The sequence below is a fragment of the Chiloscyllium plagiosum genome, unplaced genomic scaffold (genome assembly GCF_037043375.1).
Source record: "Chiloscyllium plagiosum isolate Xiang-an unplaced genomic scaffold, Cpla_swu_hap1 HiC_scaffold_10, whole genome shotgun sequence".
NCBI classification, from domain to species: Eukaryota; Metazoa; Chordata; class Chondrichthyes; order Orectolobiformes; family Hemiscylliidae; genus Chiloscyllium; species Chiloscyllium plagiosum.
In genome coordinates this window covers 50,684,829-50,701,136 of record NW_028270148.1, presented here as the reverse complement: position 1 = coordinate 50,701,136, position 16,308 = coordinate 50,684,829, and the positions used below count along the sequence as shown (strand labels likewise).

The window sequence follows — 16,308 nt, the reverse complement described above, 5'->3', positions numbered from 1 at the left end:
CATTGTGGAAGTTGATTCAAGTTTAAGCTAGCTAGAGTCACACAGTACGGAAACACACCTTTTGGTTCAACCAGTCCATGCTGCAGATAATCCCAATCTAAACTAGTCCTACCTGTGTGCTCCTAGCCCATCCTTCTAAACACTTCCTATTCATGTACTTATCCAAATGTCTTTTAAATGTTGTAACTGTACCACTTCCTCAGGAAGTTCACTCCACATGCAAATCACACTCTATATCAAAGATTTGCCCCTCGTGTTTTTTAAATCTCTAACCTCTCACCTTAAATATGTTGTTGTACAAGATTAGAATTTTTTGTTCCAAATGGAAATGAGAAACCTGCCTAGTAGAAAACCTATCTGTCTGAACAACCACATGTAATATCCCTAACATTGACTCAACATCACTTTTTCCGTGTGTCTGTGCAGCCATTGGGATACAATGCTACAGTAATGGTCTTCCATAAATGTAAATTGTTGTTGTTGTTCTTGAATGGAACTAGGTCTCAATTTGGAAGGCCTGTTAAGATTTAATTCTTGGACAGTTAAAATGCCAACTGGAAACTGGTTGTGTGGATAATCTAACCTTTGGAGAAAATTGCCTTTTAATACATGACAACCAAGTTACAAGGCAGTTTGAGTTTACCACAATATTTTCAACCCACTCGTTCTGATTTAATAGATTCTTTCAAGATCAAGGGAATTGGAGGAGGAAACATTTGTGTTTCCAGATGTGGGTGAAACCTGTCAGCTCAGCTACAATATTTGAGCAGAAATACAAAACCTCAGATGATTTATATTAACTTGGTTCAATGGTCGCATCTGTATTCTTATGTTGAAGCTCCACTTCAGTATTCAAATACAGGCTGAGTTGTCATAACAGACCTACTTTGGTCCACCACAGGCAGTCATTAAAAGCAATTAACTGTAATGTATATTAACAGATCAAACTTTCAGATGAGACATTAAACCAAAGCCTCATTTATCTGTTCCAGTGGTTTAATTGGACACTAAAAGCTACTGCAGCACTACTGAGAGAAAGAAACAAGAACTCTCCCAGTGTCTCACAACATTCTACTCCAGTTCTGTTTAGAAAGCGCTGGAACTAGAAGAATGGAACCGTTGCAATGAATTGTTTCAGAAGAAGGAAAAAAAAAACACTAAAAGAAAAAGAATCATGTTGAGATAGATGAAGTTGAGCTATCGGTCAGAATTTTACTAGCCTTCTTGCGATGGGCTAGGAGAAAAAAAGGTTTGTAAAACAGCAACAGAGGGGAGAGATGCCTGACATGTTCCCATCACCATAGGTGATTAGAAAGGGTAGCTGGGTAGATGCCAATCTACCGGACAGCCAATTAATTCAGTGAATTGGACAATTAGCCACCATTATAAGTTGCTACCAGCAATATTCTAGCAATACTTCAATGTTCCATTTGCTGGGGCTTGTCTGGTTAACCCTACCAATAAAAAGAATCTCAGAGTGAAAGTGCCCTCTCGTACTTTCTGATCCTTGACAGTGGTAACCTCAATTGTGCCCTACCTGATACTGGCAAGTTGCAAGTTTTCAGACCAGGCCTCAATTCTGATCATCCCATTCATAGTTTCTTACAAGATTGCAGCCAGTACTTTTACTCTGGTATCCAACTGTTCAACTGGACAGGCTTGGATCTGACATCTATCCCAGAAGTGGAATGTCCTGAGCTCTTGTAAACTTCTGGCCTCGAGGACAGAATAGCTAATGGATAGTTCTTTAAACAATAAAGTAGATGGGAACATGCTTCAAACTTCAAACTCTGTTACTTGTGCTGAATTCTGAATCAATCCTAATCTCTTTGTTAGCCAATTCAGGGCTCTCTGAGACAAACCACTCCATCAAATTGTTAAACATTCCACGCAAATCGGCACTTCTGATCAGTTAGACAGAACAGTATTCTGCAGCTGAAGAATTACCCAAGGCTAGTTCAAAATCAAATCTCTAGTTCATTATTTTGGGCTTTTAGGTGAGTTTCCTCTCATTACTCTGCCTGCTGAAGACATTAAATGAAATCATGAGACAAGTGCCTAAGGTACTAGCTTTAAAGGCAGTCAGAGTTGGTAATTAAAACATAAGCAGTGAAGAAATTGCCATTTATTTATAATGGACAGTTGAGCTACTGACTGATTTAATTTGTAGTGTCAATCATTGTAATCTTCAAATCATCAACCACTTTTAAGACTGCAGACTGTTTTTTGAAGCTATGTAGATGATCCCAGTTTGGAGAAGCAGCAAACTACCAGGAAACATTGAACAGGCAGGGGATCTTTTATTGAGGGAATAGATGGTTGGGGTAATCACTTAATAGATGAGTTTAAAATTATGGGGAACCTGTTTGGTCAAGCAGAGAAAATGGTTCTACTTGTAGGGTAATCTAAATCTAGGAGTTATGAAAAAAAGATAAGTAGAATAAATAAAAAGAAGATAATTCAACAAGCAATTTCAGAGAAACTTCTTTACCCAGGGCGGAGTTAGAGTGTGGACCTTACTATACAATATGGAGTAGATGAGGCAAATAACATTCAAGCATTTGAGGCAAGCCAAATGAAAAACACAGTAGAAGGGTTCTGACTTAAAAGGTTGGATGAAGAAATGTACGAAGAGGATTATGTGAACCATAAATATTGAGAAAGAGCAGCTAGGCCTAAACACAAATACTTTGTAAATCTCAGTAGTGTAACAGAATTTTAAGAGTTATTGAAATCATGCATGAGCACTTGAATTTACTGTGAATGTTTCAAAATGTTGCATTTTATACACAAACACTTGAAATGTTCAAAAATCCAAAAGTGCATCCAACATGAAATACTATCTGAAATTTCCCTTCATCAGATGTTTTAAAGTATGATTTAATTTGAAAAGAGACAGGAAAGTAAATATATTTGAAAAGTAAATATACCAAAGATGCAAAAGAACTACGCATCCAAGTGTTTTAGTTTACATCATCGTAAATGCACACATTGGAAACTAACTCCTATCCTCAACACTTCACCTTATTACCTAACTCCTCACATTCAAACACAGCCCACGTAATTTCCTCCATGTCACACATATTCCTCTCTTGTCCGATTTGCTTGCTGCATTAATACTTGTTCAACAGCATGTATGCAACAGCACTACTAAAATAGATGTTCCATTGATGTTTTTGAAACGTACAGCAAATCATTCAATATTCAGAAGAGAAAAAAACATTGCGTTTTAAATTTGACCCTGAAACAGATTGATAAAAGATCTTGCACTAAAATGTCAGTAAAATGAAGAAATGTTTGTAATTTCAAGCATTTTAAAACTTTTACTTTAGTATTCACAGTTATCTTTTTATCTCACAAATTGTATACTTTTGAGGGATGAAAAATTCTGAAACCTCGGAATTCTTCCTTAAGATCATTTCTGTCTCAATTTATGGGATACTAGGAGAAAAATGCTTGTTAGTTTTCTGTACCTTGTGACTTCTTGCTGAAGTCTCGAGACACTGGGCACGTAGAACATCACTCCAAAGAAGAGGAGAGGCTCATTGGCAAATTTGTCTAGTTGTTTTTTCAGGGCTTTTTCTAGCTCCACCCATCGACCCTGTTGAGTCTTACTGAGGAACCACAGTCCAAAATAATGAGTCTGGTGGAAGAAACAAGAGAGTTATATGTCAACCAAGTATTTCCACAACCCTAAGAATCACTAAACAGGAAAACAAAAAGATTCACAACATATAGTTTATTTGTATTAATTTGAAGTCATTTCCTCATGAAATTAAATAATTTGAAGTAAATATGCAATGACACAACAAAGAAATAATCTACTGCTGAAAAAATAATCTCTGGATAATTTAAAGGGTTTTAAATCAAGAGCAGATTATATACAAGATTCTCTTTACTTTCCAGAAATAGAGTAATTTCTGATGCATCACTGAGCAGATTGGTTCTTCATGTGATAAAGACATGAAAACAGTGACAATACCAGGCAGAAACTGACTTCCTTCAAAGTAGAAGCCAAAATCTTGCATATTTCTCAAAACAATCTCAGTTATTTCAACTAATGAACTGGTGAGCAGGATTTCAAATAAACTGTGATTACAATTTTTAGTATTTTCATGTACTCTCTTTCTACAGGTTTACCCCGCGAACTGTCCAATGGGCAAAAGTCAAGTTCAACAATTTTTTTTTAAAGTGTCTTTAAATTGTACACTACAAGGAAAACTGAGTGCAGAATAACCTGTTTATTACATATTTTTTGTTCTCTTTGTATGGCCTAATTTATACACAGCTGAAAATGTGTTGCTGGAAAAGCGCAGCAGGTCAGGCAGCATCCAAGGAACAGGAGAATCGACGTTTCGGGCATAAGCCCTTCTTCAGGAATGAGGAAAGTTTGTCCAGCAGGCTAAAATAAAAGGTAGGGAGGAGGGACTTGGGGGAGGGGCGTTGGAAATGCGATAGGTGGAGGGAGGTCAAGGTGAGGGTGATAGGCCGGAGTGAGGTGGGGGCGGAGAGGTCAGGAAGAGGATTACAGGTTAGGAAGGCGGTGCTGAGTTCGAGGGATTTGACTGAGACAAGGTGGGGGGAGGGGAAATGAGGAAACTGGAGAAATCTGAGTTCATCCCTCGTGGTTGGAGGGTTCCCAGGCAGAAGATGAGGCGCTCTTCCTCCAACCGTCGTGTTGCCATGGTCTGGCGGTGGAGGAGTCCAAGGACCTGCATGTCCTTGGTGGAGTGGGAGGGGGAGTTAAAGTGTTGGGCTACGGGGTGGTTGGGTTGGTTGGTCCGGGTGTCCCAGAGGTGTTCTCTGAAATGTTCCGAAAGTAGGCGGCCTGTCTCCCCAATATAGAGAGGGCCACATCGGGTGCAGCGGATGCAATAGATGATATGTGTGGAGATGCAGGTGAATTTATACACAGCCCCAGTTTGCAATTTCAAGACAAAGACAGGCTGAACATTTACAATCATGTTCAGTCAGCTGTTCTAAGGAAATGATCCCATCTTGGCCTCCTCCTCAGGTTGCTAGTATCACAGATGCCAGCCTTCAGCCCGTTCAATTCATTCCACATGATATTACAAAATGGCCGAAGGCACTGAATACTCCAAAGGCTTTGGACTCAGCAGTAGTACCAATGAATTGTGCTCCAGAACTAACTGTATCCCAAGCCAAACTGTTCCAGGGCAGCTACTAGATAATATGGAAAACTGCTCAGATATGTTCTGTCCACAAAAACTGAAGCAAATTTAACCCGATCAATTGCCAGTCCATCAGTCTATTCTCAATCATCAGCAACATTATGGAAGGATGAGTGTATTGCTGGCTGGGCCAGCATTTATTGCTCATCCTAATTGTCCAGAGGGCAGTTAAGAGTCAACCACATTGCTGTGAGTCTGGACTCACATGTAGGCCAGATCAGATAAGGATGGCAGTTCCCTTCCCTAAAAAGACATTAGTGAACCAGATGGGTTCAACAATGGCAATGGACTCATGGTGAATTCCATGACTGTAAATTCCAGATCATTTTTAAATTGAAATTATATTCCATCACCTGCCCAAGCAGGATTCAAACCTGGGCCCCCAGAACAATACTTGGATACCTGGATTAACAGTCCAGCAATAATATGACAAGGCTGCCACCTCCCCTTGGCGGTGATGCTCTTTGGAAATTTAAAGAATAACTAAATTGGGTCTTTTGAGCCTTCTTTTTATTCGAGACCTTGTTCTACCTTTTAAGATATATCTAAGTCAGAGATAGAAATAGGATGATGTTGTAACTTTCTGTGCTACATCAACTCCCCTCTGACCTAACATGCTCTCCCTCACTTGTCCAAACGAGACTTACTTCTGTACTGACTGCATTCCTTTCTCAACTGCAAGGTCTTCCCACTCATTTCCTGTTGCCACCTCCTCAGGCCTCTTTAAGAACAAGGGAGCCTCATTGCTCTTTAACACGCTTTTCTGCTGTTTAAGGAGAATGGAAATGCTGCCCCAAAAACTATTCACCCTATATATTTGAGACTTCTTGCCTCAGTGGATAATAATGGTAAAAAGTCAGCTTCATAGCCAGTTGTCTCCCAGAAACTAATAACCAAAATACAATTAGCTGAAACTATTAGAAATCTGGCAATAGTTCATTTTTCGTATTACAAGTCAGCCAAACTTTAAGGCATTGGAAATTCCTTTTGACGATATCTACTACAAGGTTTATTGATGTCAATTATATCTTACAGTATGTCCCATCAGCACTCTGGCTAAGTCAGCCACAGCATTTGACTTTTACCACACAGCCAACATTTTACCAGCACTCATGGAAAAATGGTTAAAGGCAAAAGTTTAATGGGACATATCATAGTCAGCTCCTAAATACTGATTTTCCTTCCCCCCTCCCCCACCTCAAATACTGTACTAGAAAACAAAATCCTGAGCCAGTGCTGGGCTGATTGACTGAAGCTTTGATGTAGGGTAATGGTAACATTTCATTAGGTAAGTGTAGGAAGATATTGGTGACCTAAAAATATTGTTGCTGCTGATTTTGGCAGACAGTTGGTAGAACATACTTACGTTAAGATACAGATAGGATTACATTGGCTACACTTTTGTGATTCTACATAAAGTTAGGACTCTGACTACTCTGGGACCTTAATTGTAAATAAATATAGTTCCATTTGAAAGGTTCCTTTCTGGTGTTTTATTATGCAATCCATTAAAGTATTTCCAACTCATTCCCTGTGAATTCTTTATGTAATCTTACTCCATTATCTAAACACATTAACAGGTAGCACAGTCATGCGCTTCTAATTTATTTTTATAGGATCACATTATCAGCCTGAGATTGTTTTTAATTGATGCAAGAACTGTTGGAAGCAGTTAATATCAGATTTTAAAAAGGTAAAGCTTTTTATGTAATGCTGGGTGCAGACAGACGCTAAAATCTACCTGTGCAAGGTTAAATGCATTCTTTGTTTGCAAGGACTTGGACTTGGGTTTCACCTTCATATGTAAGTTGGGTATTTCAGCTGTGACCTCCAATCTGTTGCAGTTATCGAAGTCTGCATCTATCACAGTAGCTTCTATTATTCTTATTCCTGACATTTGTTTTTTCTTATTTCTTTGTGCTTGTCTTTCCCTCATTCTATACTTTCTTACTATTCTTGATTTTTATTTTCTCCTTTCTCAAAACTGGCTACTAGTGTTTCAAGCTTGCAAGCAAACGTCGGTTTTCTTTTAATTCCTGGGTTCAGTGTTTCCACTTCTAAATCACAGCTGCTATGCGTTTCTCTAGCATTTGTTTTCAAGTCAATCCAGTTACATTTTTCTCTCTAAACTTCTTGCTTCCATTATATGGACTTTCTTAATGGCACAATGTATTGTTTTCAACCATTACCTCTTTCACCCCCATTGTGCTCAAACAGATCGTGATCGTTTAGCTCACATTTAGTCTCAGCAGAGTAGACATTTCCTCTCATTCAGTATGGTGAAGATCAGTATTTTAAACCCTTCACCTCTGACTTCATCCCTCATTCTGGTCACTGACGAGAGGCTGAATCAAATGGTTTGTAGCCTTGGCACCCGACATGACATTGAGCTGAGTTTCTGATGACAAATGCTCTCAAACACTATAACTGCCTACTTCCATCTCCATCTCTGCTCTTTCACCTACAGCCAGACCTTTTCCAACACCCTCGTGATTGGGCTTTTCATTGTCCATAGCATGGTGAGCTTATCTAAAACTCTGTTCCTTACATTCAAACTTGTTTCAAGTCCCACTCGCCAATCACTGCTGTACTCCAGCAATGCAACACATGTTACAGTTCTCCTTCTTGCATTCAAACTTCCTCAATAACCTCATCTCCATAACCTCTTCCATCTGACCACCTCTGAGTTCTCTGCATTCCTCAGTTAGGACTTCAGTGTATTCTCTATGACACTGCTCTATCAATAGTTGTGCTATTAGCTTTCTGGACACTAAACTTGGCATTCTCTCGCTAAAACTTATCATCCTTGGATTGCTCCTTAAAACCTATCTCTTTGAAGAAGCTTTCTATCACCTGTCTGAATATATACAAAGGCACCCACAAGGCAGGGAGATTTTTATCAACACTAAAGAGGCGGTATGAACTGCAATGTCATTTCCATTTTAGTCCTGTTTCAATGTTTCACTTTCTACACTTAAGTATTTTTATTTCCACTTTCAGGGTTAGATTTCTCTTTGGCAATAGGAGAGAGAGATGGGGAAATTTTCCAGGGCTTGCCCAACTTCCCATTATGGGAGAAAAGTCATTCATTGGGATTTTAACAAGGCTATGCTTTTAACTGGTAAGAAGACAGATTCTACATCCAATTAAGGAAGGCAGTTGGGGTCTCAGAGTTGGATGGCCAAGAGAGGTCTTCTAACTTGAGAGGAATGTCAGGCTGTAATGGAAGGTAAGGAGGGCACAGGGTTCTCAAAAAGAACAGCACCTCTCTTAAATTTGCTTAAACTTTTAACCAAAGAACAATTTCAGCAGCCAGGCACAGAAGTTAAGAATGAGCTGCTCCTCATTGCCTTTATCTTTAAGCCTGGCCTACTGGTGTTTAGATACCTCATCTGGTCTCTGCAAATATGGAACTTGGAAGCAGACTGGAAAATTCTAGTTCGCCACAACTGAGCTCTTAATAAGGCTAACTGTCAGCTAGCACTAAATGCCGGAGGAATTATCACAGAAGCGCTTCACAGGAGGCTCCCAAGCACTGAGGATGTCACCTAGACAGGGGATGAAACGTCTGCAACACAAATTCCCAGCTCGGCAAACAGAACCACAACAATGAGCACCCGAGCTACAAATCTTCTCCCAAACTTTGAGCACTGCATGTCATTCTGCTGGCCCCAATCACTTCTCTACAAGAAAATGGAGTTAGACAACTGGCCCAGAGTTAGACAACTGGCACAAGTTCAGCTCTGCCTATAGTGGAGAACACTAATCCAATTCTTTGTATTTTGTTGCTCCCCCTTATTTTAGAGCACTACCTGCTGCTTGGTTTCATCCCACTTCTTTTGGAAAGAAACTTTCACATGGTGGGGGGGGAATTAAAAAGTGAGACTTGCATTTGGGTAGCACTTGTTACAACCTAAGGATGTTCCAAAATGCTTTACAGTCAATTCAGTACTTTTGAAGCATTGTCACCATTTGTAATGTAGGAGACACAGTAGCCAATATGGGCACTGCGTACGCCTATGTACAGAAATGGTATAATTATCAGCTTGTGTGTTTTTTGAGAAGGCTGACTCAAGGATAAATATTGGCCAACAACCTTACACTTGTTAAAAATGGTGTCTTTGGATCTGTTACATGTACTTGAGAGAGCAGTGGGACCCAGGTTAAGGTAACACTTGAAGGACAAGACCTCAAACAGTGCAGCACTCTCTCAGTACATCACTGGGGTGTTGACTTGATTTTTATATTTAATTCTTAAGGTGGCATTTCACGTAAGCAAATCTTGCCAGCCAGCTGGAGTGTTGGCTAGAGTCCCATGTTGCACTTAATGACTTCACAGAATGAGGCAATCCGACACTTCACTGGGCAACAGAGGGCCTTCTCTGGAATCAAGGCAGATGATCCATCCATTGGCAGCTGCTAATTCTTTGTTGCAATACAACAGCTCCCAGAAAGTGGTGATTTCTGCTCTTTCAAAATTATAACTGCAGAGGTTCACAGGTTAGTAATTGCAGGAGAGGGAAACCAAAAGGCAGGGGTTTACAAGAGAGAGGATGGCTCAGGATCCAACGTCAGGTGGTATTAAGTGCTAGGGTTTGCTGCTTAGGCGTCCCTCAGAGAGATTCACTAACCCACTGCTAGATAAGTACCAGCAGCCATGGAGTCTGGGGCTTAATTCAGCAATTAATACCCACTTTACGGCCTCAATTGGAAGCAGGGTGGAACACCACCCACAAATCTCTCCATCACAGACTGATATGGGGTAAATGTGGGACAGTCGCAGGATCTAACCCACCCATCACTAAAATCACCCAAGCGGAGGGCATCAAATTCTGCCCCTGAGAGTGGACTTGAATCTATAACCTTCTGACTCATCCACAAGATTGCTGCCAATTGAGCTACAGATGACATGTGAAGTTCTCAAACTTGCACAAATTCCAATCCAGCTATTTGAACTGTACACGACTTTCAACTTTTCTCGTGACTTATTTGTTCATCATTCTCTTCACCTTAATGGCTGAAGCTCCATCTTTCACACTTGCACCCCATCCTAATATTTTCTTGCACGAAAGTCGCTAACGCAAAATTCTCTAGAGCCTATCATTTCCTGCTGATATTCCAATCCTTCATCACTTACCTTGTATCTTCAATCAAGGTAAGTACTTGCCCCACTCATTACCATTAACTTCTCCACAGTTCAACTGCTTCTGGCAATGTTGCCTATCTCCACATTACGCAAATTTTATTCAATCTACCCCTGCAAACGTCCAATTTCTCACACAGTCAAAACAAATAAGCACTCTCAAAAGGTAATGCTTAATTTTTAAAAAACCCAAAAAAACTTTAGATGCTGGAGGCATGATGGCCAGTTTGTGTTAGCAAACTCAATCACAACATTATGATGTAGAAGGAGGCCATTTTCCCAGCGTGTCTGCACTGGCTCTCCAAATGGGCGTTATGGCTTAATGCTATTCTCCTACCTTTCCCCTGTAACCTGCACATTCCATTAATTCAAATAATCAATAATGCCTGAACATCTCACTGAGTTACTTACATTATAGTTACAGGAATGCAAAGCAGATCCAAACCACTTGTACAAAAAAGTGTTCTCACATCACATTTGCTTCATTTGCAAATTACTCGAAATCTGCGCCCCTTCCCACTCAATCCTTTAATGAGTGAGAACATTTTCCTTCATCTACTTTCCTCATGGTTTTGATAGCTTCTATAAAATTTTCTCTTAGCCCTCCCCTCTCCAAGGAAAACAGTCCTAACCTTTCCAATTCATCTTCCCAACTGTAGTTTCTCGTCTCGAGAAACATTCTTGTGAAGTTTTCCTGCATCTTCTCTAACGTGTTCACAATCTTCCTGTGCTCAGAACAGTGTATAATATTCCAGCTAAGGCTGAACTACTATCTTACACAAGTCCAGCAAGTTCCACTCCTATTCACACTTCTTACAGTCTCACCGAGCCTATACTTTGACTGAAGTACACTCCAACCAGCTTAAATTTGCCAAATGCATATTCCAATATAAGGGGTAGAATTTGCTATTTGTGAATCAGCAGTTGTTTCACTTTGTGGTATTAATTAAAGAATAACAAAGAAAAAAGAAAAGAACATGGAAGATTACAGCAGAGAAACAGGCCCTTCGGCCCTCCAACCCTGCGCCGATCCAGATCCTTCATCTAAACTGCTGCCTATTTTCTAAGGGGCTGTATCCCTCTGCTCCCTGCCCATTCATAACTTAGAGTAAATGTCTAATTTGACTATGTGGTGTGACAGACAGACCTGAAAGGCTTCAAGTTCAATTGTTCATAAAGTTAATTGGAAAAATAAGTTATGAAATTACATTTGTTCAGAATGCTACTGACTCGTGGAAAGGAGAAACAAATAAACAAGTAATATTTCTGTGCTGTCCAGTAACTGCCAATATCTTGTGCTAGAAAATCTGCTTGTTTGAAATATTGGAAAGAACAACATCAGGTTTTTCTGTGATAGTTCTGTACCCTCTTATTATACACTGTAAAGGACATTAGTTCTCAACTATATTCACAGACAAGATCCATTTGGCTTGGTAACCAATGAAAGACTGATAGGATGTTACTTTAATTCTGTTTATTTTTTAAAAAAAAGTCAACACAAATAGCACTTTACTATTCCAAACCTATAACCATCCCCACTTTTCTTCCATTCTGGCTGTTTCCTCCATTGCTGTCTCCTTTCTGAATTACTCTGTATACCTCTATGTTTGCTCTTCTCTCATGTCCAATGTTCTGCATCTTTCTCATTCTCTACTTCCATTACTTCCAACCAGTGTATTTGTAACATTTCCCTTGTCTGTTACTTCCATTCTTTCTTGGTCTCTGCTGATTAAAGCATCGCTGTCATCACACAGTACATCCCAATAGTGTACTGGTTAAAATGGCTTTGAAGCTTGAACTCCAGCTTGCCATTTTGATACTTCTTGTTGAAGGTCATAATTAATGATCATTTGGGTGAGGTTCCAGAATGAGTTGGCATTGAAAAAACCCAAGAAAAAATTAGTTTAGAAGTGAATCACAAGGTGCTTCTAGCAAAATTTTAATACAAAATGCTAGTAATTCATAAGACGTCAATCTAATATAAAACAATTGTGTAACAATTATATTTTGAAATTGTTGAGACACTGTGTCAGCATTGTAGAGGATGTCACACAGACAGAATCACTATAGTAACGACTTACACATCTGTAAACACCCACAAACAATCCTACCTTCCCCAAAGTTCTTTAGGGATGCATGTTTTAAATGGAACAAATTGTGTTTAAACCGTCCCACTTATTTCAACATCATAAAGAGAGATGTTTCTGGCATTATTTCAAAGAGTAATTGAAATAACATGTTATTACAACAACATTTAATACATTAACGTGGACAGGAACGTGGGGATATAGGTTGTCTACCCTGCAAGAACCTGTGTAATATCTGCCCCTCACACGGCAAAATGAGTGAATGATTAAATAAAGTTAAAAATCACACAACACCAGTTTATAGTCCAACAGGTTTATTTGGTGGCACTAGCTTTCGAAGCGCTGCTTCTTCATCAGGTGATTCTGAAACAGGATCATAAAACATAGAACTTATAGCAAAAGATTATGGTGTCATGCAGCTGAAATGATATATTGAGCAAAACTAGATTAAGTTTTTCATCTTTTAGAATAGGTTTGTTAGTTTCGGTTCATTAATACATAAATCCCAGAACTTCTTTAAGTCACATTCTCAGGATAGCTTTAAGTTTTATAACATAAGATGTCATATCTCAGCTCAAACAATGCATTAAAGGGGTGAGGTTAAAGTCTGCCTGTCTCCCAATTTTGACTCAGACTGGTTCTAAAATGGAATTTACACAATATTACATGGATTCACTGCCTGTAGGTTATGTATTTTTTTGAGCAAAATAGGATGTATACGCAAATATAATTCTGCAAATATAAATTCACCCCATAAACGTGTGCGTGCGCATGAGTGCATGTGAGAGTATGCTTCATGTGTACAAGCTTGGTAAAGGATGTGTGTGGATGTGATGGGGTATAAGCCTGAGAGAGGTGCCTGTGTGGATGTGAGTATGGGGGTGTACATGTGTACATATGAGAGAGGATCTGCACAAGTGTGTGAGAAAGTAAGTGTGTGTGTGAGAGAAAGTGAGAGAGTGAGGAGAGAGAGTGAGAAGAGAGGGAGAGGGGAAATAGTGCAGTGGGGTCACCTGTAGTGTGACATGAACCCGCTTGAGGCCATCCTCATGGGTACCAAACTTGGCTATCAGTCTCTGCTCGGCCACTTTGTGTTGATGCCCATTGTCCCCACACATTCACCCATGCACGTACCCTCTCACAAGCTTATACCTCAACACATGCATACATATACTTTGCCAAGCTTGCACACTCGCAAGTACACACTCTCTCACATGTACTCACATTCACACACACACATTCACTCTGTCTCTCTCTCTCTCCTGTGCACACACACACACGTTTATGGGGTGAATTTATATTTGCAGAATTATATTTGCATATACATCCTATTTTGCTCAAAAAATACATAACCTACAGGCAGTCAATCCATGTAATATTGTGAAAATTCCACTTTAGAACCAGTCTGAATCAAGATTGGGAGACAGGCAGACTTTAACCTCACACATTTAATGCATTGTCTGAGCTGAGATATGACATCTTTTGTAATAAAACTTAAAGCTATCTTGAGAATGCGACGTAAAAGAAGTTCTGGGATTTAAATATTAAAAAACCAAAACTAACAAATCCATTCTAAAAGATGAAAGACTGAATTTAGTTTTGCTCAACATATCATTTCAGTTGCATGACACTGTAATCTTTTACTATAAATTCTATGTCTTATGGTCCTGCTTCACAACCACCTGAGGAAGGAGCAATGCTTCGAAAGCTAGTGCCACAAATAAACCTGTTGGACTATAACCCGGTGTTGTGTGATTTTTAACTTTGAGGAGAAAGTGAGGTCTGCAGATGCTGGAGATCAGAGCTGAAAATGTGTTGCGGGAAAAGCGCAGCAGGTCAGGCAGCATCCAGGGAACAGGAGAATCGACGTTTCGGGCATAAGCCCTGGATTTTTAACTTTGCCAACCCCAGTCCAACACTGGCACCTCCAAATAATGAACAAATAGTAATTTTTCAGACAAATTGTTTACATCTCAAGAGAAGCTGAGTTAGTTGCATGTGTGACTTGTGTGGAGTGCAATGGGACAATAAAAACATTTTAAACATTTTGAAACACAGGATTAGGTAAATTATTAGCCACAGTCCACAAATAACCATAGGCATTCCTCTCCATTAGAGAGAGGGACATACACAATTGATTATACATAGCTTGAAGGGCAGGGGAAGGAAGGAGGACCCCGAGGAAATGTATGAAGATTGATCCAGTGCCATTGACATTGTGGTACTGGCTTTGTTGTGTTAATGACCCAATGCTCCTCCCTATTTGCTTCAATGACATTTAACCTAATGGGTCTGAGTTTAAAATTAACCCTTCAAGTAAACCTCTGGAGGAAGGCGAGATTTGAAGGAAAAAGCTGCTCCCTGATTTAGGTGCTGAAAAGTAGATCAGCAATCACACATCTTTAGGTTACCTGGATTAATTCACTGAAAGGTAGAAGAAAAAAGGTGAAAGGGAAAGACGAGAAATTAAAACAATGCTGAAACAGTTGTCAATGTCTTTAATACCCATTTTAAAAAAAAAATTAAAACTTTGTTTCCCATGAAAGATATCAGGCTACACTTTTGCAGAATTAGTGAGACTCCACAGATCCATAAATGGAGTCCCAGAGTAGAATCTGGGATTCAAGGTGGGATGAAGGTGAGGGCTGGTACTATAGTGATTCTGTCTGTGTGACATCCTCTACACTGCTGACATAATGTCCCAACAATTTCAAAATCTAGTTGTTACACAACGGTTTTATATGTAGATTGACATCTTATGAATTGACATCTTTCTCATATTAAAATTTTGCTAGAAGCCCCACCTGATTCACTTTTGAACTAAGTTCCTTTGTTGGGTTATGTGTTTGCATCCTGCATTCCTGATCTGAGTAGCTCCACTGCAGAGAAAAGCCATCCGCTAGTGCCAAATTCATGAAAATTGCAGGGGGCTGTCATGTTAATGATAGTAATGTAATAATCACTTATCAAGGTTCAATTAATTCCCTGGGCTAGTTTCGTGAAAACAGCAAAGCACAATACAAGTTATGAACCAGACATTGAGGTAAATCAACTGATTTCTTTTTAGCAGCTGCAAACTCAAAGATAGACTGTCAGCAACAATCTCAACATTGCATACACATAAACATGAAGTCCTTCAAGATAAGCTCTTTTTAAAGGAAAAAGAACGGTACACACACAGCATCCCTTCCTTTCCAAAAGGAAATGTCTAACTTTTTATAAGAGAACCTATGAGTCTTTACAAAATGTGCGTGATTTGCTCGTGAGCAGCTCTCGTGATGATCACTTTGTTGTCAAGTTCCACCCCCCAACCAATGGATTGCAATTGCTTTCCAGAATTTGATATGGAGGAGCCAGTGTTGGACTGGGGTAGACAAAGTTAAAAATCACACAACACCAGGTTATAGTCCAACAGGTTTATTTGAAAGCACTAGCTTTCAGACTGCTGCTCCTTCATCAGGTGGTTGTGGAATAGGACCATAAGACACAGAATTTATGGCAAAAGATTACGGTGTCATGCAAGTAAAATGATATATTTAACAAACCTCGATTGTTGTTAAGCCTTTCATTTTTTAGAATCTGTATTTGCTGAATTATATTTACAGATACATTCTACTTTGCTCAAAAAATACACAATTGGTAGGTAGTCAGTGCAAACAGTTAATCCATATAATATTTTGTGATTTCCACTTTGGAAATAGAACCAGTCTGAGTCAAGATTGGGATACAGACAGACTCACACCGTTACGGCATTGTCTGAGCTGAGACGTCACTTTTTAAAAATATAAAACCTTATCTTGAGAATGTGACTTAAAAGAAGTTCTGGGACTTACACATTATTGAACCTAAACCTGTAATCCATTCCAAAAGATGAAAGACTTAACAA

The 16,308-nt window shown here is 39.4% G+C and overlaps 1 protein-coding gene across 7 annotated transcripts in view; it reads right to left on the bottom strand.

The window, feature by feature from the left end:
- Positions 1–16,308, bottom strand: part of LOC122552829 (tyrosine-protein phosphatase non-receptor type 14-like) — a 272,039-nt gene that overhangs the window by 135,783 nt on the left and 119,948 nt on the right. For all 7 annotated transcript variants that reach the window (XM_087991330.1, XM_043695821.2, XM_043695830.2 and 4 more), the window contains one exon: positions 3,474–3,643. In XM_087991330.1, coding sequence (XP_087847456.1) covers positions 3,474–3,643 — 170 coding nt within the window. The remainder of the gene's footprint in view (positions 1–3,473; positions 3,644–16,308) is intronic.